This window comes from Chiroxiphia lanceolata, chromosome 4, assembly GCF_009829145.1.
Source record: "Chiroxiphia lanceolata isolate bChiLan1 chromosome 4, bChiLan1.pri, whole genome shotgun sequence".
Classification (NCBI taxonomy): Eukaryota; Metazoa; Chordata; class Aves; order Passeriformes; family Pipridae; genus Chiroxiphia; species Chiroxiphia lanceolata.
Window position 1 is genome coordinate 7,544,011 of NC_045640.1, and position 21,691 is coordinate 7,565,701.

Below are 21,691 nucleotides of genomic sequence, written 5' to 3' on the forward strand. Positions count from 1 at the left end.
ACATGAGACTGGAATAAGAAATTAAATGTTTCAGAATATAAACTGAAGCCCCTTTGAAATCTCAGAAAACAAACGACAAACCCAAGTTTGCACCGTGTTTTTCATGCAGATAAACGGGTCTGGAAAAAGCTAAGCGTTGCAATGGCACTCATTTGCCTATTCAGAAATAACTGCTACCAAAAACATTCAGAAAACTGTATTATGCAACATAAGCTGCAAAGTTTTAATGGTCAAGCAAGTCCCAGGGAACTCTTCTGCGGCTTCATTACCTCCTGATGCACTCTCTTCAGACTTACAAGAGATCCTTTTTTTTAATTATTCCTATATTTGGATTTTGCTTGCAAATCAGCAACTCGTTATAAAAGTTGAATAAGTTCTGATGAAAGAAGTATGGCAGAGGTACTAACTTAGCTCGGAAAAAAATACCAGAGCTCACACCAGCAGTTGCGGAGGTCAATCGAAGGTCACTGATTTAAGGTACTTTCCAGCAGTTGTACAGTTCCTACCTTCTAGCAATCACCCTTCTTTTGCACTGCAGGGGAGAGGAACAAAAAAACAAATAGATGGTAATAAGATATTTAATGACAGAAATGAAAATAAACTACTGCTCACACTCTCCAGAGCACAGCTCCGTGTCGTTAATTCTGCACCATTCCCCAGCTGCATTTTTACACAGCAGTGAAAAGTGCTTCCAGTTCCTCTCGATGCTGCATAAAATATTAGCTCTATAGTCACAGTTTTTTAAGACTAAATAAGGTTAAAGTAATTTAAGGCTGAGATAAACAGAAAAAGAAAATCCATTGTGAAGAGTGCCACCCGGCTCCCAGCCCCCCGTGGCGCCGAGGTACCGGAGCACATATGGTGTGGAGCAGATCCCTGGGATACCTACAGGAAGCACAAATGGGGTTAGGAGAGGAGGAGCAAGGCAGCTAAAGACTAAATCGAACCCTTATTGATTTTTATTATTACGTTCCTCCAGAATGGCACTGTCTTTTTTTTTTATTTTATTTTTTAGTTTAATTTTCTGTCCTAAGAACAGTAATCCATACCTCGAGAAAGGCTCTCATTAATATACTACGAGAATGCTTTTTTAGCCTCAATACAATTACAAGCACAGCAATTATTATTCTTCTGTTAATACTTTAACAATACTAACAGACCTATTAACAGCTCAGCACAAGTATGAGGCCTTTGAGAAACAGAAGTGTAGGGCTATTTCTGTCTACTAAAGAAACCGCAACAAAATTACAGAAGTTAAATAAAGCCCGAGTGTAAAAAGTTGCTGTAAACTGGAGTGCAAATGTGCCATCAGATTCCTTCTTGATCCTGAAGAACCTCCTTATGAAAGTCGTCAATTTATAAGGCTATAGGAAAACCAAAAATTTTTAAGTGAATATTGAAATTCAAGAGTAAATTCTCCTTATGTTAAATATATAACAGGGCATATTCTTTATTTGTGAGTGACAATGAAATCATTGGGATGCTTAGAAAGGATTTCAGAGAGCTGTTAGGCAAACATGGAGATGGGTAACAGGAGAGAAAGTGCAAAACCATCCATAAAAAAGTCCTGTGTGTGCTGTAAAAATGCATCCAGGCTGAAGCTGGAGAATGTTTATTCTAAGGTGGTTATAAGGCATCTAAAATGCAAAAGAAACATTGCTGCAATGGGAGGGAAAAAGACAAAGTGTTGACATGTTACCTTTATAAACCTTTCAATAAAAAGCTGCATAGTAAGGGCAACAGCATAACCTAGATTATTAGATTTTGGAAAAATTTATTTTATATACACCTCATTAGAGATCCTATTTTCCTACAGAGAGTAGTAACTATGGAAGTTGCATTTAATTTTATTTACTAATAGGAAGCATACAAAGACTCAGGTTCTTCAGAAGCATGAATAATCAGTGGAAAAGGTGAAATTCTTTGGCAAAGAGAGAGAGCACAATTCACTCCCGTACTCCTGTCCACAGCTGCCCCAGTAAAAAGAAGGTATAAATCAAAACACCTTCCACAGCATATATCAGAGAAAACCAGCCCCAGACTCCAGGCTCCTTGGATTTGAGAATGCCAGGCTGGAAAAAGCCTTTTGGGAAACTGAGAAAGGATCAATTTCCTATAATCCTCTTAAAAAGGTAAATGAAGCTCAATCCTGAAATTCCTGGTGTTTATATCCGTCCCGTTCCCATATTGTGAAGCTGCTTCTGCACTGTGCCCCAGGAAACTTTGTTCTAATATCATATGCACACAATACTACCAATGTTATTAATTTATGTTTATTTATATACACATGTATGAAAATACCAACTAACTAAAGACTGGTTTGAATTATTTTATCTTGTACCTACCTTATGAGCTGATAAACCTCCTTTGCCTGGTCTTTACCCACAGATGAAGCTGTCCTTTCTGTAAGGTACCACAAAGCACCCACTTTCTCTGGTTGTCCTAAACCCCTTTGTTGCTCACAGGATTATGTACACTGTGTTAAAATTCAAGATGGCTTTTGCCCTTTTGTACTCAAATGTGTCCTCTTCTCTTCATCCTGATACACACGACAAACCCTGAATTTGTCAGGTTTGATGCCAGCTTGCAGCATGACTTATTTTGGTGAGCAGTTTGCTGTAACACCTCCTCATCCACTGCAACACCTCCTCATCGGTATTATTCTTGAATTCACTTTAGACAGTCAATAACAGTTTTCCACACACCTTTGTAAAAGCTCCCTAAAAAAAAAAAATCTACTTTTTAAGAAGTGAATGCTAAAGCGACAATGTCCCAGTCACAACGCCTTCGTGTCTGCTATTTAAAGTACAGCACCATTACCTCTGCATGCCACTGATGGAAGTGCTCATCATGCTTCTGCTATAGAGCATTAAAAAAATCTGACCCAAAACCAAGTCCATCCTAAGTGTACCTGTTAATCCACACTAAGACAAAATCATTTATTACTATTTACATTGCTCTAAGTTGCTATTTAGATGGTCTTAGCAGTAATGACTGCAGCAAGCTGGAACTTGCTGGTTCTCCATAAAACAGAACCCAGGGTAGCACTAAAAATAAAACCTGGGTGTCTCGAAGCCTGGGAAAAATACAGTGATGCCACAAGGGAGTCAGTGCAGACCTGCAGAACATACTTCCTACACAGACAACACTTCTTACTCACTAATTTGAGTGGTCAGATATTTACAGACAGAGAACAATCCCGAGTTTCTAAAGGTTTCTTTGACACTCCCTTCACTCACGTTCCCTTTTCCCATGTGTTTCTTCTCCCACACTTCATTTGTCTGCCCTCTACCATCTTGCCTTGAACTAGGCTCAGGCCAACTATATTTCTCCATGTTCTGGTTGTGCCCCACTCTTCCCTGTGCCCAAATGATGTGACACAAGTGATGGATAAAAACCTGCCAGAGCAAGTTCTCAGTGAGCTCTGGTGCAGCAGGGCATCGTCTCTCAGGTAACAAGCCAACCCTTTCCTGCCATTTCTTTATACTGTGCAGTGATTACAGCTCCTTTTTCACTTTTTTTATCAGTCTACAGTATTATTTCTCTTTATTTTACATACCATCCATTACTTTTCAGGGTTTTTTCCTTTTTTATCCTCTTATCACTACCACAGCCTTTAAGAGAAAGCCAAGGCTGTTAAATATCGCACACCTGTCATTTCAGCACTGTGCTTAGGAAGCAGATTCTGAAAATCCTGATACCACCATAAAACTGGTAAACTAAGAAATCTCACCTTAGATTCTAACACTTTATCACTGTTCTTGTACGCTTCCCTAGATACCTGCTGCTGATCACCATCAGAGACAGGATATTGAATTAGATGTGCTTGATCTGAACCAGAATGGCTGTTCTTACAGACTTATTGCTAAAACAAGTGTTTCTGCCAGACCTAAGAAAATCAGCAAGAAATAAAGCTACAGACTCATGTATTTTACTACAAGTAGGTTCGATGTGTGGAAGTCACCCATTTTTTTTGCCTCAGTTTGTCAGACAGCTATGCAAAGAGGGCTAATCATGGTGAAGATCAACACACCTGTAAAGTACATAGATATTTTCTCTGATATTGGTAGGAAACATTAAGTACATGAAATTCAGCCCAAAAATATTTTTCACCTTCTGAGAAATATGGGTGAAAATGCTTTGAACATAATTTCGTTAAGAGAATCTTCCTTATTAGCATAAGAAAGAAAAACTATTTGTTGGAAAACATGCACCATTTAAGGTATTCCATGTTGTTTTTCAATAGTATTTTCCCAGAGACACCAAGAATGGTTTGGTTTTGTGGCTTGGGCGGGGTGGGGGAGAAGGTTGTTGATGTTTTGGGAAAAGGTACCAAAGCTCGCTTTGCTTGCTTGCTCTTGGATCCTCAGCTACAGCAAGAAGTGGCTGCTGGCAGAGCTAACTTCAAAAGCCAGCTGCAGGAGAAGCTGTCATTATTTGATCCAGTAAATATCTAGAATTCAAAAACTTCTTTAAAAATTAAAATAAAATAAAATAAAATAAAATAAAATAAAATAAAATAAAATAAATATTCCAAAGTAATAGCAGAAGGTTTCCTCAGTGGCAAAGTCCTTTTGGCCAAACCGTTCCGACCACATACCCACCCTTGGGTTTCAGGCTCAAGTAAAATTACATTCCCTGCCAGTCTTATCTTGCCAAATTCAGAGCAGGAGGAAAACACCCAGAGGATCTGCATCCAGAGGGTTCCACCACAGGCAGAGCACGGATATACGCAGCAGCACTCCCAGGAGCCGCTCCACAGTTGGTTTTTATTAAGGAATGCACACGCCTCTGTGCTCCAGTCAGAAGTATTCGGGGGCTCTAGCACATGAACAATAACTCAATAACCACATTTCCTTCCCTGTATCATAAAATAAACACAGTCTCCGAGATAGGCTCCATGGATTTATGTCCTTTCAAAAGAATTTAGTAATTGGAGGGGAAAAAATAAAACCACAAGTAAAGTGCACGGTTCAAAATGTGCAGTAAATAGTTTTGAAAGCAATGTTCTCATCTGGGAGTATTGCAACAGATGTTTATCATGAGCTACTGCAACAGTTAATCTAACTCTGAGCCAGATTAACTCTTTGCCATTGGAAACAAGCCTTTTTTCCACAGGCAGCCTACAGAAAACAAGGGGATGTGCCAGAACTGCTGACAACAAGCAGTTAACTGAACGATGGGGGAATAAAAAAAAAAAGCCATAAAGCCCAACCAAATAAACCGATATCTGGCCCAAAAGACTCAGATGAACAGGTGTATGTGTGGGTGGGAGTGCAGAGAAAAAAATAAAGAAAAACATTTAAACAAAGCCTCCATTGACATTCTGGTCACTGAAGTGGGTACACACAAAATGAGGCAAGCAACATTTTTGAACAATTCAGAAAATAATGGATTTTTGTTGTTGTTGTCGTTGGAGAGGAAAGGAAACATGATTATTGATCTTGGTTTTCAAACTGTGGTACCAATACAACACAGTAACAACTCAGAGGTTATTCTATTTCAAGATATTCTGAGTAAGAATGAAAACAGGAAGGTACAAAACTACTTATGCAATCTGGTATTTACTCCTTAAAGATACAAATGCAAATCACAATTTAAAGCATCGTTACTTAAAGCTGAAATTACCATTTCTTAATGCGAGCAAGTCAGATCCCTGTTCACAACATTTCCTAAAGGCAACTGAAGGGCTAGTAAGTCCTGCCCAGAGCCATTCCTCTGCTCCTAATTTCACAGGCACTTAATTCCAGAAAATCCTCGAGGATATATGGGTCCTGTGAAAAGAGGAAGCAGTCCATTCCCTTTTATCATCCAAAAGAGATCAGGTAGGAGAGGTAAATGCACCATGTTCTCACCTGAGCATCACCTATGCATCCTCCATCTCTGGGGCCACACAGTACCACGGCTGCACCAGGATCCAGGTAAAACTGCCGGGAGGCAGAGCTGGTTTGAGGATCTGCAGCCTTGCACAGCTTGCAAGGCTACACACAACTTTCAAGCAAAGCCCACACCTTCCCCTTCCTATTCCCAGCTGCAGTAACATGAGAATAAGAGTCACAAATTCTGGAAACTTTGGTTCTAAACTTCCTTCCCTACTGAAGAAAGTCTCAGTTTGTTGGTTATTTGAGGTTTTTTTAAACAGAGAGGAAAACAAATGCCAATCTGTCAAGTGTAAAGACAATCTAAAGAGATTTTGTTTTTCTAATTGCTCAGCAGAACAATAAACGAATAAAAAGCTCTAGGAAGTCCTTTCCATTCTGAAGTATTTTTGCTGGTAATGCACAGCAAGTCTCTTTCTTGGTATTACTCCTAATCCACAAAAGCAAGAGCAAACATTATCAATCCTTTCATATTTGATGAAGAGATTGATGTTACTTATTAAAAAAAAATTTATAAATATTCCTCCAATTCTAAAAAAACCAATGACCACAGAGCCACATGCCAGCAGTCTCTACTCAGCCCTTGGCCCTTCCAGGCCATTGGAACAGCCCCCCATCAGTCTCTATTGACTAAAATACAATCACTTGCAGCTTGTTTTGGTTTTTTCCCCCCATATATCAAAAGTTGTAAGCACCGAGAGGAAGATTTTGTTTTCTAAATCTTTAGTATTCCAGAGAAATATACTGACATTGCATTCTGCAGGTTTTGCCAAGAATGTCTTTTGTGTTCACAGCTTCAGTGTTGATGATAAATTTTGAACGTTAACAGTACAAAGTATGATTTAAATCAAAGCCTAAATCATAAATGTAAAAGTAATTTAAACTAGTGAACTGGAAACCCTGATTTACATAATTTCATTTTGCCAATATAGTTCTCCTAAAGACCTATTTGTTTTCAATGGTTGTTAGTTCTCACTGAGCAGGTAAACAAACTACATGCATCTATTTAAATGATTATGAAGCTTAATATATTCTAGACCTTTTATTTTTACATTTTATTAAGTAGGCAATTTACTAGGCAATTATTTTTTTAACTATGATTCCTAAGTGCTTCAGAAATATTTAATAAGTCCTAAAGCATGTTTTATGATTATGATTATCCCCATTTTATAGAAGGATAACCCAAAGAAGAGACAATTAACAAGTTTGGACTCTCTCCTTCACCAGATTAAACTAGCTCTAAGATAACATGATTGACCTCCACTGTAACAACTACTTGTTGCACATAATTTTCACTCTGATCTAGCAACTGTAACAATAATTTGCAAATATTACTAAGAGAACAATTAGAAGCAAAGCCTCAGATGGCAGTGGCAGAAGGCTGGACTAAATATCTATAGAAGAACAAGGAGGTTTTGCTGGATGGTTTCACCAAGGTATAACACTTGGTACTATTTTTACTTTATCTTCTAAAATGTGGATGTAAAGGTAACACAGAGCACAGTCTGCTGTCAGTCTTCACAACACCACAGCTCGCTACATGAACAACCTCAACTATTTTGCCCTGAATGATGGCAAAAATAGCAGTGAGCATTTAGATCACTCCCACCACCCAACCAAACCATCATGCCGGGCTTTCCAAGTTGTACAACCTCTAGTTTGAGTACTCATTTCTTAATGTTGGGCCTCAAAATGTGCAGGATGTTGTGCCAGCAGCACTCACTGTGAATGTTTCAGAACAATTTCCACATACTGGATGTTGCCCATCCCGACGGGCCAGGCTGGGACCTTACACTTGCACAGTTTCTGCCCTCAGGGGCAGTGCCAGATATGAAACATTCACTAGTCAAGATAGGCAAGGTATGGAAAGTGGGAGAAGTGGTATAGAATTATTTTTAATGTTTTTCCACAGTCTCTCATCATTGTGCCCATTTCTCATTGGTATGAAAAGCTACTTGTGCCCCAAGTTGGCCCATGATGGGAAACTCCATCTTTTGTAAAGCACCTCCTGCTCTTTCCCCCCAAACCAGCCCCTACCAAGGAGGAGCATCAGTGTCTCTCAGGCCACTTTATCCTCCTGTGAACTTGCCTTTCCTGTGATGCTTACAAAAATTTTAGCAGTCAGACACTAATGACCATCTCTGAGCTTAGCCATGAGGGGCAAGAGGAGCTCTCCACCATATGCTGGAGGAAAATAAAACAGTAAAAGACACAGTGGTCCGTGATGAGACAAATCTGATAGGTGTAACCATATAAAACGCCTGAAACTCTCAAGTAAGAGGGTGACAACCAAGAGGTACGTGGAGGAGGAGAATTTTGAGGAGACAAACCAGCACTTCGATGCTGCAAGGTCCAGCTGGATTCACCCACCTCATTGCAAGTCCTCATCTGCAGCTTCAGGATAGAGAGGGCTATTCCCTCCAAAATCCCTTGTAATGGTGTGTGCCAGACCCTAAATCCCACCCCACCAGCACACCACACATGCCACCCTTTTTGCCTATAGGGGAGCACAAGAATTAAGGGGATGAGCAAAGACTGTGAGGAGTGAGAACGGGACGAGCCAGTTGCAGGTTGGGGACCTTGGTGTGCCTAAGCAAGTCGCCCTGCTAAAGTGAAACCGAAAGGTTTTACACTTAAAACCACCTGCATTTCCTGCACAAGTTCCTCACCCAGACCTATCAAGTGAATCCTTGCACTGCCATGGTTGTCCATCCACCACACAGTCCATCCTGCCCTGTCCTGATGCTCCAGACGTGACACCGCTGGTTTGGGAAGTGAGCGGGCTGCGATGGGAACGCCGGCCCCGAAAGGCAGATGTTGTGTAAATTCATATTTCATAAACACAGCTAATTGTGACAAGAGTGCCATAAAAATCCTTGTACCGCTTAAATTATTTCTCCACTTAAAGCAACTCCACCACCAGAAAGCGTTACACATCGCACTTTATACCCAACTGGCGGCGCTCGGTGATGACATTATGGCTCTGTTAAATAACAGATATAAAAATCAGAGATCTTTAAAAACTACAGATTAATTTTTCTGCTGTCATTCAACATAACCATTTAAAAACAAGCACGACGTGCAATTGTCATTAAAAGTTTTCCAATCTAGCGCTGCATGTGTTTAAGTATGAAAATGATACTTTTGAAATAAACATTGCTGCTATCAGGGGAAAGTGCTACCATAAGTCACACTGCTATTAGAGAGAAACTATGACTGTAAAGACTCAATAAGCCCTCACACTTCACCAAGGAAATATTCTCTCCATTCTCTCACCCAACAAGGTCACGGTAAAAGAAAACAAACAAACAAACAAATGAAAATCAACAATAAAACAACTAGACGACACCCACTAAAACTCTGGTTCTTTAATTCAGACACACAGGTAGATAAAATAGGAAATTCAGAGATTTTTTTCTAATAAATGTATGATTGATGCAAATTACTGATGCTTAACCTTCAGTAACCTATGTTTAGCAAATTCATTTTATCCATGTGAATCTTCCTGTGTATACTGGAGTCTAATTGTTATCCAACTCGTACAATTACAAAAAAGATATAAGCCTAAAAAAATCAACTAACTGAGTTTTACTTTTCCTAGCCTTACTTTTTAAACATTTGATTATTTGGAAAAATATTTATTAAGCGTTTATTATCTATTTATATTTGGAAGAGATTTTTTTTTTTAACAACACGCATCTCCTTCGGGTTAAAGTCTACGCTTAGCAACATTTCCTAATTTAAGCACAAGACTAAGAAACAACAAGGATTTCTTCAGCTCTGTGGTGGGGTCACAGGTAACGTGGCACCAGGGAAACAACCCGGTGCTGTGCCAAAGGGAAAGCAAAGCCTTCATCTGCTCTCCCTCACCTGCCTGGGTGAGAAAACAAGCAGGAGGCGTGGAGGGTAATTCAGTTCTGCAGTACTCACGTCATCTTTCATATTTCTGTTACCGCCACAAGCAGGCAACGCCTGCCAGCCTGGCTGCAGTTTGTTTACACACTATTAGAAACCAGAATTTGCTATTTAGGCTAAAGAAGTCTAGGTCGGTATCAGCCAGGCACAGACCTTATTTTGTCTGTCTTCTCAGGATGCTCTGAAGAAGTTTATGTAACGTGTGAAAATTATGCGTGCCATTATGTAATGGAATCAAAACACAATAAAATGTACGCAAGGGTATTTCTACTTTTAAACAGCAGTGACTGAACTGTAGCTGGCTTCATTTTAAATGTACAGATAGCTTGTATAAATAGCAATTATTTCATAATAAAAAATACTTTACAGATAGCTATTTAAATTTCTCATATACTCAAGCATTCACAATCATTTCATTATAACACACTGATAAATTCAATTTAAACTCCCCAGGTATCTATCATTTTAAACGATCTAAGTGATTTGGGTAGACAATCACAGAGCTGCAGGTACGCGGTTTTTTCCTGGGAGCTGACAAATCACTGCTGGTGCAACAGGTGCCCTCTCTATTCATCATTATTTTTCACAAAAAGGATCCCACTGCCAGGGTCCCTGTCGGTGCTCAGGATGCCTGTGCACCCACGGGTGAGGACACATGACCCTGTGACAGAGCAGCTCATCCAGCCGCTTCCAACACCCCAGAGGCACAGGAGCTGCTCCTGCTTGGTAGGGCCACACTAGAATTCTTCCACTGCTCCACAAGAAAGCCTTTATTGACTCTTATGGCTTCAAGCTAGCAACAAAAAAATTAACATTTTTAGGCCTAGCAACAGACCTGGCCCCACGAGCATCTTTCTGCCTCTGCGATGCACAGCAAGGGGTTAAGAGCATCGTGAGGAAACACAGGTGTACATCACACTGACTCACTGACAGAACCCCTGGTTTTAACCCAAATTCTGCATAAGGCATCTTAAAGGTTCAGTGGCGAGTTTATTCCAAAGAAGCATTAAGGCACTGATTTTTAAATGGCCATAATGAGTTACTTCTAACCAATAGAATTTTCACTTTTTATGTATGTCACAGAAATCGTTGTGCAAATATACTACAATTTCCAGTACTATCTCCAGCTGGGGATGCTCACAGTGTATTTAAATTTCCAGGTAACTACTAGATGGCACAAAAAGCACAGAACCCAATCCTAACTGCAGCCTTACGCAGTGAAAAATGCCACAGAGAAAAGTTGCAAAATCTGCCAGCAGACTTCTCTGTTTGAAAACGTACCTCCATCAGAAATAACTTTTGCCATGAAAACCACCAGGAAGCTCAGAAGTTAAAAAGGGAGGTGTGTTTTCATATGACGTTAAATATACAGAAGAAATATAATAAATATAGTTGATTGTAAAACACCTCATGAAAAAGAGATATGTTGCAAAATAACAGATCTAAATTTGTCCCTGAAACACAAAACAGATTTGCGAGGCAAGATAAAAATGGAGAGTATTTAACTTCATATTTGTTATTTTTAAACTCAAACCAAACAAAGTATGTTCTGATAACAGCACATCATCACGTCGACTTCCAATTACCCAAAGGGGGAAGCAGTCATTTAATATTTAGCAAATTCAAAGAAACAACTTATGGGAAGGATCCCGGGTTTTTCCGCAGGGGTCTGACGACAGCTCCCCAGCCGATTGATTCCCTTTCACTTTCCGCAATTCAACACGCGCAAATCTCCGATTTTCAAACCGGACACACCCGCAGCGCCAACTCCGCGCTCCCCAAGTTCATCCCAGCGCATCGCCCCGTCCCTGCGCGGTCCCACCGGGCTGGAACCACCACAACCGACCCGGGACGCGCGGGGGCATCTCCTCGGCGTTCCCGGCGCTCCTGGCCCGGCAAACTCCCGGTGCTCCCCCCGCACAAAGAGCCGCATCCCCCGAGCAGCCCCGCACCGCGGGGGGAGCGGGCAGGATGCGGCCGCTTCCCTTCGCTTCCCTGCCCACCCCCGGCGCTCCCCGGCAATCGCCCCGGCAATCCCCTGCGCGCTGGCGCAGCCGGGGCCGCGGTATAAAAATAATTATTAAAATTAAAAAAAAAATAAAATAAAATAAAAATAAAAATCAAGCCATGGGGGCACGGCACGGGAGGGGGGGCGGTCCGCGCAGGCATCCATCCATCCATCCGTACATCCCTCGATCCATCCATCCATCCATCCATCCCTGCGCCCACCTTGCATCCCGCCGGCTCCACACCGGGATCCGCCGCCGCCGCCGCCGCCGCCGCCGCCGCCGCACACACGGGGCAGGCGGGCGGACCAATGGGGGCGGGGAGCGCCCCGCCCGCAGCCAATGGCGGTCGCCCGCCGCCGCCCCCCGGCCAATGGTGGCGCGGCTCGTGACGCGGAGCCGGGGGCGGGGAGCGCCGGCTCGGCCCGCTCCGCCACCGCCCCCCTCCTAATTCCTTTCCTCCCTTTTTCCTCCCTTCTTCCTCTGGGTTTTCCTCCCCCTCCCCTTTTTTTACCCACCCTTTTCCTTTTATTTTTCCCCTTCTTACTTTTTTTCCTTTTTTCTTTTTTTTTTTCCCTTTCCTTTTTTCTTTCCCCTTCCCCCCCACCCTTTCTTATTTCCCTCAATCCTTCTTATGTTGGACACGGCCTTTTCCCAGATTTTTTTATGTAGCCGCCCCCACCAACATATGTTAATTATACAGACCAAAAACTTGGGGAGCCCCTCCAAGAGAACTTACTCTGCTCCATGTGAAAGGATGCCCCTTCCTAAATCAAGACCCAGAAGCACCAGAGAGTACCCAAGACCTATGAAACGCATTTTAGAGAATCCAGAAAGATGACGGGATGTAAACCACTAAAAGTCTACTCCAGCCAAAATCTGAGCTCAGAACAGTGCCTGCTCAGCCACTGGTTTTGACAACACGACTCGCAAGCTCCATGCGTGACTTGAACAAGCTCCCAGGGTGCAGAACCAGCCTTTAAAAATACCAAAAACGAAACCAGCAGATGTTTTCAACCACACGACTCCACTCTAACACACGAAGCTTTACGCTGTATCACTGCCGAGGAGTTTTCAGCAAATTAAACTATCTTATTAAGTCAAACAGTTTTGGATATAAATACCTGCTTTACTTAAATATATATAAATATATATAAATATATAACTCTGTATGGAACACGTAGTCTTTTTTTTAATTCAAATTCATTAACATTCATACTTAAAAATAAATTTCTCAATCAGCAAAACTCATGACTGCTGTATATTACAGCAGAGAACTATCAACTGTAAAAGAGGGGATAAAAAACTCAAGAATTTGCTTTTGTTTTTCCAGTCTAGTGACCCTGCTAATTCCTAAGTTTAGAGCGAACAAAAATAGTGACAAAGCCGGTGCCTCCCATTTCTGATGTCGTGCTCCTTCTGACCTCACCCCCAGCATTTAAAATCACTACATTGTATTTGCTCAAAACTCTTCCCTGAACAGGCCACGTTATGAATTTGTTCCCAGTGTTTGGCTCATACAGGGTAACACACACTACAAAGTGATAAACCAGATATCAACCCAAGTCTTGATGCTAATTTACAGGAAAAAGCTTTTCTTTTGCAGATCAAGAAAGGTTTATTTCTAAGGTGCCCCAAGAGCCAAGAACACTGTGGTGCTATGAACTGCTGACAGGCAACCAATAACTGTGACAAATTATACATTCATGGCATCTGCAACAATCGATAAACTGACTCACCAAATTAATAAAATATAGATCACAAAGCATACATTTTTATTAAAGAATAATTTCATGATAACCAAGTAATGTGGATGCTTCCAAGCATAAGATTAAATTACATGCTGAGCAAATCTGGCATTTTGTGATAAACTGCGAAAATAGTCTTTGCAACAGCAACTGAGGAAGAACATTGCTGACATAGTCTATAAACATGTTTTATAAAGCATAACCAAAAATAACAAAAAAAAAAAAACCAAACAAAAAAAAAATGCAACACCCCATACATTGAAGTGGTGGCTAGAGAATTCACTACCATATTCGTAATAATTACCTTCTAGACTTTTCCTTGCTTTGTAATTTATTCCCTCAAAGATGATGCTGATTTTGGCATTAAAAGTAACAAAAACAGATTACCTACATAGGAAAATATTTACACCAAATTAATTCATGAACTAGTCAGACTTCAGCAGTCATTACTGGAGTACACAAAGATTTCTAGTACCTTTAGGATGCCGGAATATGTGCTTAAATACACAAAGCAAGTGTCTTACCTGGTAGACTGACTCTGCTTATCAAAATTTTGTGCCTGCTGAATAACTTTGAGTATTAAGTACTTGCTTGAACTTAGGATCACAATGAATCCCATTGAACTTGAAGGTCTGAGGCTTTACAAGTGGTAAAGTGTTTTCCCGCATGGATATTTTCCACTACTGAGAAATGCAGCAAGAAGAGCTTTTCCAGCCTCCTGTAAAGGTGTTGGAGAAGCCAAGCCCTTCCTTCCTCAGGGAGGAAGATGGAGCATCTCTTACTGCAAAGGCTTTGCTACTGGTAAGAACACACTTAGGCACATCCTCAGTCTCCACTGTCTGTGTTACGTTATTTCCACACAGCTTTGAATCATGTCCTAAATGAAGAATTTAAAATACTGAGATCCTTTATTAAAGTTTACAATTATTAGTTCCTGAAACTCCACAGTACTCTGTCTCTGCAGGCTAATTGTGCCATACCAACTGCTTTAGACGGCTGTCCTAAAATTAGTTTTAATCCTCTATAATGCCAGATACGTGGTGCTTTCAGGGATTTTTCACACAATTGATGTCTTGCCAAATCTTCCAAATATTTCTTTTCTAGAAAAACATCCAGCATTTCCTGGAAGCATATTTTCATACTTGCAGTGAGTATTTTACATCCATAATGTTTAGTCACTTCCTCAGCTTCCATAGATTTCCTAGCTAAAAAATGATATGTGGCATTTCCCATCCTTCTTTCTAGCTAATAAATAATGGAATCCTAATTCTGAACTGCCGGCATGAAACAAAAATCAAATAGAGCCTAAGTGATATAAACCAATACTTGTTTATACTAGATCCATTATTAATTTAATTCCTTTCTTAAACAAACGACATTTAATAATACATTAAACACATAAACAGGAACATATTCGAAGTTATAATTCCATCAACTCTTCTCATGACATCCATCTTCTCAAAGGCCATATCCACATTTCAATCTAATAATTTATAGAACATTGTTAAGTTAATAAACAGACACAGTTCCTTAAAAGGCTTACTACTCTAGATAAGCTGCTGCCTTCCCTAACTACGGCAACCCAGATCAGTTAAAATTAAAAAATCTGTTTTCTAGCATATTATTAGCAACTGGAAATTTATTGTAACATGTTATTTTCCTTCTGAATGAATGGTATGGAAAACATACCCACAATATCCCCACTTACAAATCACCATTTATTTAAATATTTTACAAGTGTTCTGCACAGTGATCACTTCATTTACTAAGAAAATACCCACATTGCTATGAGTCTTTTCAGTCCCAAAAACATGCCTACAGACAGCAGCAATGCATATTTTAGAGAAGCAGCAAACAGGACCAGCTTCAGAATCACACCCACCACCCTCCACATGAGGCGAGAGCGTTTTCTCTTGCCATAAATTACCACTCCCTCCTATCAGCAATTATTTAACTTTCAGAAATAGCTGCAACAAGATAAATTATGAGCTATAATTACGCAAATTTATCCCGGATATTAAGACTGCATATATGCATACCCAGTCTACTCTAAAATGTATCTGCATGCATAACGTTAAGTATTATAATCAAATATACCAGGGTGTCTTTATCTTACTGCCCACATGACAGCGTTCCTATCCTAAACATCTGTAAGTCATTCCAGTGGTCAAAAATGCCCACCACTGCTTTTTTTATCTGGTATCAGTCACTTGATCCTGGTAAATTTTCTTCTAATGTACCTTCCTCCTTCCCAGTAAGGAGTGCAGGGACCTAAGTTCACAGGAGTCAAAAGGAGCACCAGCCAGGCTTTCCAGGGAAAGAATAAATATGTACATATATCACCGAGTGTAGCACAGAAGCTGCATCAGGTCAGAAGTCCATACTCTGACAAAATCTGAAGGCTGGAAGTTTTCAAAATACTGTACATAGCTGGCTTAATTTTGCCTGCTCTTTCATACAGGACATTGGGATAGAGGGCACCTTATGGTTTGACCCAGTTCAATAATCATTTCATGAAGTACTTTGAGACTAAGTTGCCTCATTCTTCTCTTGGAAACTGGAATTATTGAACATCTTAAGTTAAAGCAAGCAGCTCCGACTTTTTCGGAGCTCTTGGTAGACTACTGTTTCTCCAAAGAACCAACATTTCTGCTAAATCCTCATCATGCTGTGAAGTGCTGCCTCTCAGACAGCTGCATTTGTCCAGCTTGTACATCCATTTATCATGGAATCACAGAAAGGTTTGTGTCAGAAGGGACCTTAAAGATCATCCAGTTCCACCCCCCGGCCATGGGCAGGGACACCTTCCCCTAGAGCAGGTTGCTCCAAGCCCTGTCCCACCTGGCCTTGAACACTTCAGGGATGGGACAGCCACAGCTTCTCTGGGCAACCTGTTCCAGAGCCTCAGCACCCTCACAGTCAATAATTTCATCCTAATATCCAATCTAAACCTGCCCTTTGTCAGTCTGAAGCCATCCCCCCTTGTCCTGTCACTCCATGCCCATGGAAGAAGTCCCTCTCCAGCTCTCTTGTAGCCCCTTTAGGTACCGGAACGTTCTGGAAAGTCTCCCTGGAACCTTCTTTTCTCCAGGCTGAACAACCTCATAGCAGAGGGGCTCCAGCCCTCAGGTTCACTGCAAGAGATCCAAGAACTTCTTATTTTGGGGCCCCAGAGCTGGGCTTTGTGCTCCAGGTGGGGTCTTACAAGAGTAGAGGGACACAGATACTCATCTTAGACACGGGATAAGACCACAGATCTTTAGCAGAAGTGGTGCTTCAAGGGCTTAACTCCCACAGCTCTTCAGAGCCTCTGGTTTTACTCACATGGTTTTACATTCAGCCATTTCCACACCAGCACCTGCTGGAGAGGGGAGGGAGGTTACATGGGAGGGAGCACCATGGGCAGGTTTGGGGTGGGGGCCAGGCAATCTCTGTGTTCTCAGTGATCTGAACACTTTTTGTACTCACTTACTAAAATGTCAAGTATACAGCATTTATTATGCAGCAATCATTATACAACAATGAACTCAGATATTTTTTGTTGTAGTTTTTAAACATTTGTTGTTATTCTTTGCACTCTTACAGGGCCTAAAAATCACAAAAAGATGGGAACTCAATCCAGTTGTCTTTTTCCACACTTGTTTTCAAGGGTGATAGAATAAGTTGTTCCACTGAAAAGCCTTGATACTTTCTGATTTAAAGCACAAGAACAAATGCTATTTTTAAAGTCAAAATGTGTTATAATGATAGGGTTGGGGGTGGGGGTTTTTTTGCTTTGTTTTTGGTGGTTTTTTGGTTTGGTTTTTTTTTTGGAAGAGTAAACATTTTTTATTTTTTTTTTTACATATAGTGAAAATTCTGAATGCACATTCACATCATTTTGCAAAACTGTCAACACCAGATACACGCTTCCTTTTTTGAATTATCTCCCTGTGTTGCAACCCGCATCTAAATTTGATAATATTTTGGTAAACATAGCTGATGTTTCATGGGTGCAATTTTGAGACCATAAGGAATTTAAGAAAACAGTTGATACTGCACTAAAATCTAAAATTGGCTTTTAAGAATCTATCAGCTTTCTCAAATCAGCAACTAATAAGATAATGATCCAGAAATGAGTATCTGTACCTCATCTACTTTCTCCTAAATTTTTCTCCCTGGAGTTTTGGTTTGGAACTTTTGAGCTCATTTTGAAGGATATTTGTATATTCTATCGTGGTGATGTATTTTATACATTACTTAAATACGTTCTTCTCTTAATATTACAATTACCTTGATATGTAGGCTAAATGTGTATCACAACATTTATCACAACAGGCTTTTACTCCCAAAGCAGATTGTCTTGAGTAGTTGAGAACATCCACACTTTGCCCCAAAAAAGAAAATAGTTTGAATAAAGCATTAAGAGTGCTAATGGCATAACACATTTCTTAGAAGCAGAGATCTGAGAAGGATTTCCCTTGTGATGTTATAGGAGCTATGCAAAATAATTCCTTTCATGAACTTAAATTTCCCTATTAAGAAAACCCCTTCATTTTTTCTTGCCACCACTCTCCTTGGAAAGCTGTGGTGGACTTCAGGTGCTCTGCCCATCAGGAATCCTCTTCCAGCATTCACCCTCAATTCATTCAGCAGTTGTTGGTACTGGTTTTTTGATTCTGCAGTCACTGTCTTTCAGTTCTTTTCCTCTTGCTCCATACAGTATCTGAGGATGAATATCCTCCTCACGTCTCCCTCTGAGATGATAGCCTCTTCACCTCACTCATTAAGCTGCTCAGAAATGATGAACTCACACTGATAGAGCAGAAAATTCTGTTCACTTGTTTTTATGCATATCACAGGGATTACTAAAGCACATCCCATGATCATCCAAGTACTATTTATCTATAATGAGAATCTTGTTGCAAGTTCCTATTTTACAAAACTCTGCTATTACTCACTTAGAAGACACAACCTTTGATTCTATATTTTGAATTTGATTCTGCTTCTCCTAGCCCAGTTTCCAATGCAATCTCCGTTATTTCGGAACAATATCCTGATTCCCTGTTATATTTAAGATGCCTTCCAATTTTTTCATTAGCACAGCCCCCACTGATGCCAGATGATCCACATGAAGCCAGCCAAGCTCAGTACTCCACTGGTAACCCTTCCTGCCCACCACACCTTTTCAAAAAATATTTCTTGGCAGTGAATTTCTGCACGAAGGAATTGTTCTCCTTTAGCTGAGTTTTCCAGCAGCAGCCACTCTGCTTGCATTCTCATTCCATTCATCATCAGGCCACGAGTTGAGATACACAGAATGAAACTGTGCCTACGGTTGCTTACACAAGGACGGCGTCTGGACTCTGCAACACCATTATTCAGCAGATGGTCGTGAGTAACATGTTCTGGCTCAAGATCTTGAACAGGGTTGGGAGGAATCGGCCTCTGCGGTTGGAGTCACGCTCAAGCTTTGTGGATGCTTTAGTCCAACACCAAGGTCTTGCTGACCTTCAAGAGGCCAGCAAAACCCAGACCTCAGCTTGTTTCTTCAATTCTGGTAGCTCATAAGGTAGAAGCCTATAATTCTTAGTAGCAGTAAATACTAATTTTTATGAGTCTTGAATTAATTCACAATAAGCTCCGTAGTATTCTACAAAATACAAAGTGCTAAGGGCTGAGCTGAGGCTTTTTTTTTTTTTTGAACAGGAGATAATGTCTGGATTTCAAAGCACTGTGGTGGTTTAGAAATGAAGAGGGAAGACTCCTCTGGAGAGGTGAAAGAAGCTGCCCTGCATAGCTTCCACACCACATGGCTGCCTTTGGCACACCAGAGCCTTCAGAACCTCTGAAAGAAATGGTTCTGCCAAAAAACTACTGCTACTTAAGCAGGTTTAACCATTTTTAGAAGCACTGCCAATACCAAGGCGTCAAACCAGAGTCTTTGCCTGTACCTGTCTCCCTATCCCCAGAACGATCAAACAGTATTGTTAAATCACACAATATCTTTCAAGCTGGAGGCACTGAACCCACTGCCTCTCCCAAGGAGATGATCCTTGGCTTGGGCAGGGCCAGCACGGATACGGACCTCTCGCCCAAAGGGTGGGATTGCTGCAGAGATGTCAGGTACCTGCAGGATCTCTCTCCTTCTCTCTGCTGAGTGAGGTGTGTTCAACGAAATGCTGCATTTTAATTACGTAATTACACAGAACTCAACGACCCAGCTCTCGGGTTTTGCAGACACAACCCTTCTTCCTGCTACAACCTACCTCAGCAGTTAAATTCTGAAGCCGTGTGCAGGGCAAGGAGTTTTCTTAAACCCTTCCAAGAACATCAATAAGGCAGTCCCAGTTATGAACTTCAGTCACTTTGTGCTCATTAAGTCACAGCTGTTTCCCCTTGATGCAGTGTTAGATCAGACATCTCTAAACCTGCCTCCATGCGTGTACACAAACACACTTTCCCCTTTGTTCTGCAAAACAAACTCGTAACAGAAAAGCGCTTATATTAAAACTAACTGGAATTAATTGTCAATTAACAGTTAATAATAGTCTTAAGATAACATTTCAGATCCATCATAATCCCATAATAAATTGACTGCAAGAGCTGACATTGTTTAGGTTTCAGCAATTGTTTTGACTCTGAAAGAAACTACCAGTTGATTAAAAAACCTGAATTACCTCGAGCCTGAACACCTCCATTGAAAATGCTCCTGAGCTTTGCTACCTGCTCTCAAGGAGGCCAACACACCTCAGTTCACTTGCCTGCCTGCTCATGGCAGCTCTGCATGAGGAAGGGTTTGGGGGTTTTCATATATATTTGTTAATTACCTCTTCTTTAACAAAAGCAGACAGACTTTTTTCCTACTTCTCTATCCCTTCATAAGCTTTTTGGATCACAGATAGCACAGAATATATTTAGCCTTTCTGAAACAACAATACTGCTCAATTTGGATGATGTAAACCTATTTTTCAATGAAAGGAATATGTTTGTTTTCAAAGCTGTCTGAAATACAGACAACGACCCGCTGGTATAAAACTAGGTAAAATACATAATAGTTAAGATAATTCATTGCATTTTGCACTCATATTCTTCTTTGTGCAGCCCATGTTACAACATGAGTAAGAATAGAGCTGTTTTGATGGTTAAACCAGAAACAACAGCTTAACATTTATTTTTAAGATTGTCTGTTCCTGTGTACCTTTAATAGCCCTTCAGAAGCTCTAAAAATGGCTCTGCCAAAAAAATAAACAGGTTTAACCATTTCTAGAAGCACTGGCAATACTAAGGCTTCAAACCAGTGTTTGCCTGTATGTGAAGACAAGACCTCTGTCCATAATTGTACAAAAAGCAGTAATTAATGAAGACTGAACTCTACAATACTATGACACATCCCAGTTCAGACTCGTTTCAATTCTGTGCTAAAATGTATTGAATACCACATAATTGAAAAATAAAATTTAATTCCAGCTGTAAATCCCTGCTCCTGCCACACATCCCTCCTCAACCACCCAAATGAATCTACAACTGAGAGATGACAGAGAACAGCTTCCATTGTGCCCTAAAGATTTACATGGGATTTTCAACACTTAGATTATTTGAACAAGGTCACTTTTTTCGTAATCACAGTAAAAAAAAAACCTCCATAGAGTTTAAAAAAGAAAAAAACTGAGAGTAATTAACAAGGTAGCAAAGATCACCCAGCAGTCCTTGGCATGGACAGCACTTAAGGACAGGTGAAAAGCAACAGCCAGTCAAGGAGAAACTAGTTTCATCTTGTTTGAAGTAGAAATTCCCTACAGGAACTAAGCAAACATCCTCGTCCTTTCAATAACCCAAACACTTGAAGTCAAAGCAACAAAGCAAACAAATATGCTCAGCAGTATTTCGTCATTTTGTAGCATCTCACATTTGGGGCACCCAGAATTTTCTGGGTAACACTAGGAATAATTACTTCCTATTTTGCATGACTGAATAAGCTAGAAGGAATCTGAGAGGGTCCACATCCCTTGACTCAGTCTCCAAATATAGAAACTTCATGGGGTATACAGAACTAAATGCCCAGCACAGCCATTTAAACAGCCATTTAATCAAATCTAGTGTTGAACATGTCAGAATAAGAAAGCAGGAGTCATTGAAAAAAATTAGATTTAACAATAAGACA

General features: G+C 40.6%; 1 protein-coding gene across 2 annotated transcripts in view; it reads right to left on the reverse strand.

The window, feature by feature from the left end:
• CTBP1 (C-terminal binding protein 1) overlaps positions 1-21,691 on the reverse strand; it is a 234,781-nt gene that overhangs the window by 139,042 nt on the left and 74,048 nt on the right. Inside the window, exon 1 of one of the 2 annotated variants that reach the window (XM_032684889.1) lies at positions 12,024-12,089. The exons of the other annotated variant lie outside the window; for it this stretch is intronic. Coding sequence (XP_032540780.1) covers positions 12,024-12,030 — 7 coding nt within the window. The 5' untranslated portion in view covers positions 12,031-12,089. Of the gene's footprint in view, positions 1-12,023; positions 12,090-21,691 lie in introns of those variants that run through there. 2 annotated transcript variants of the gene reach the window in all.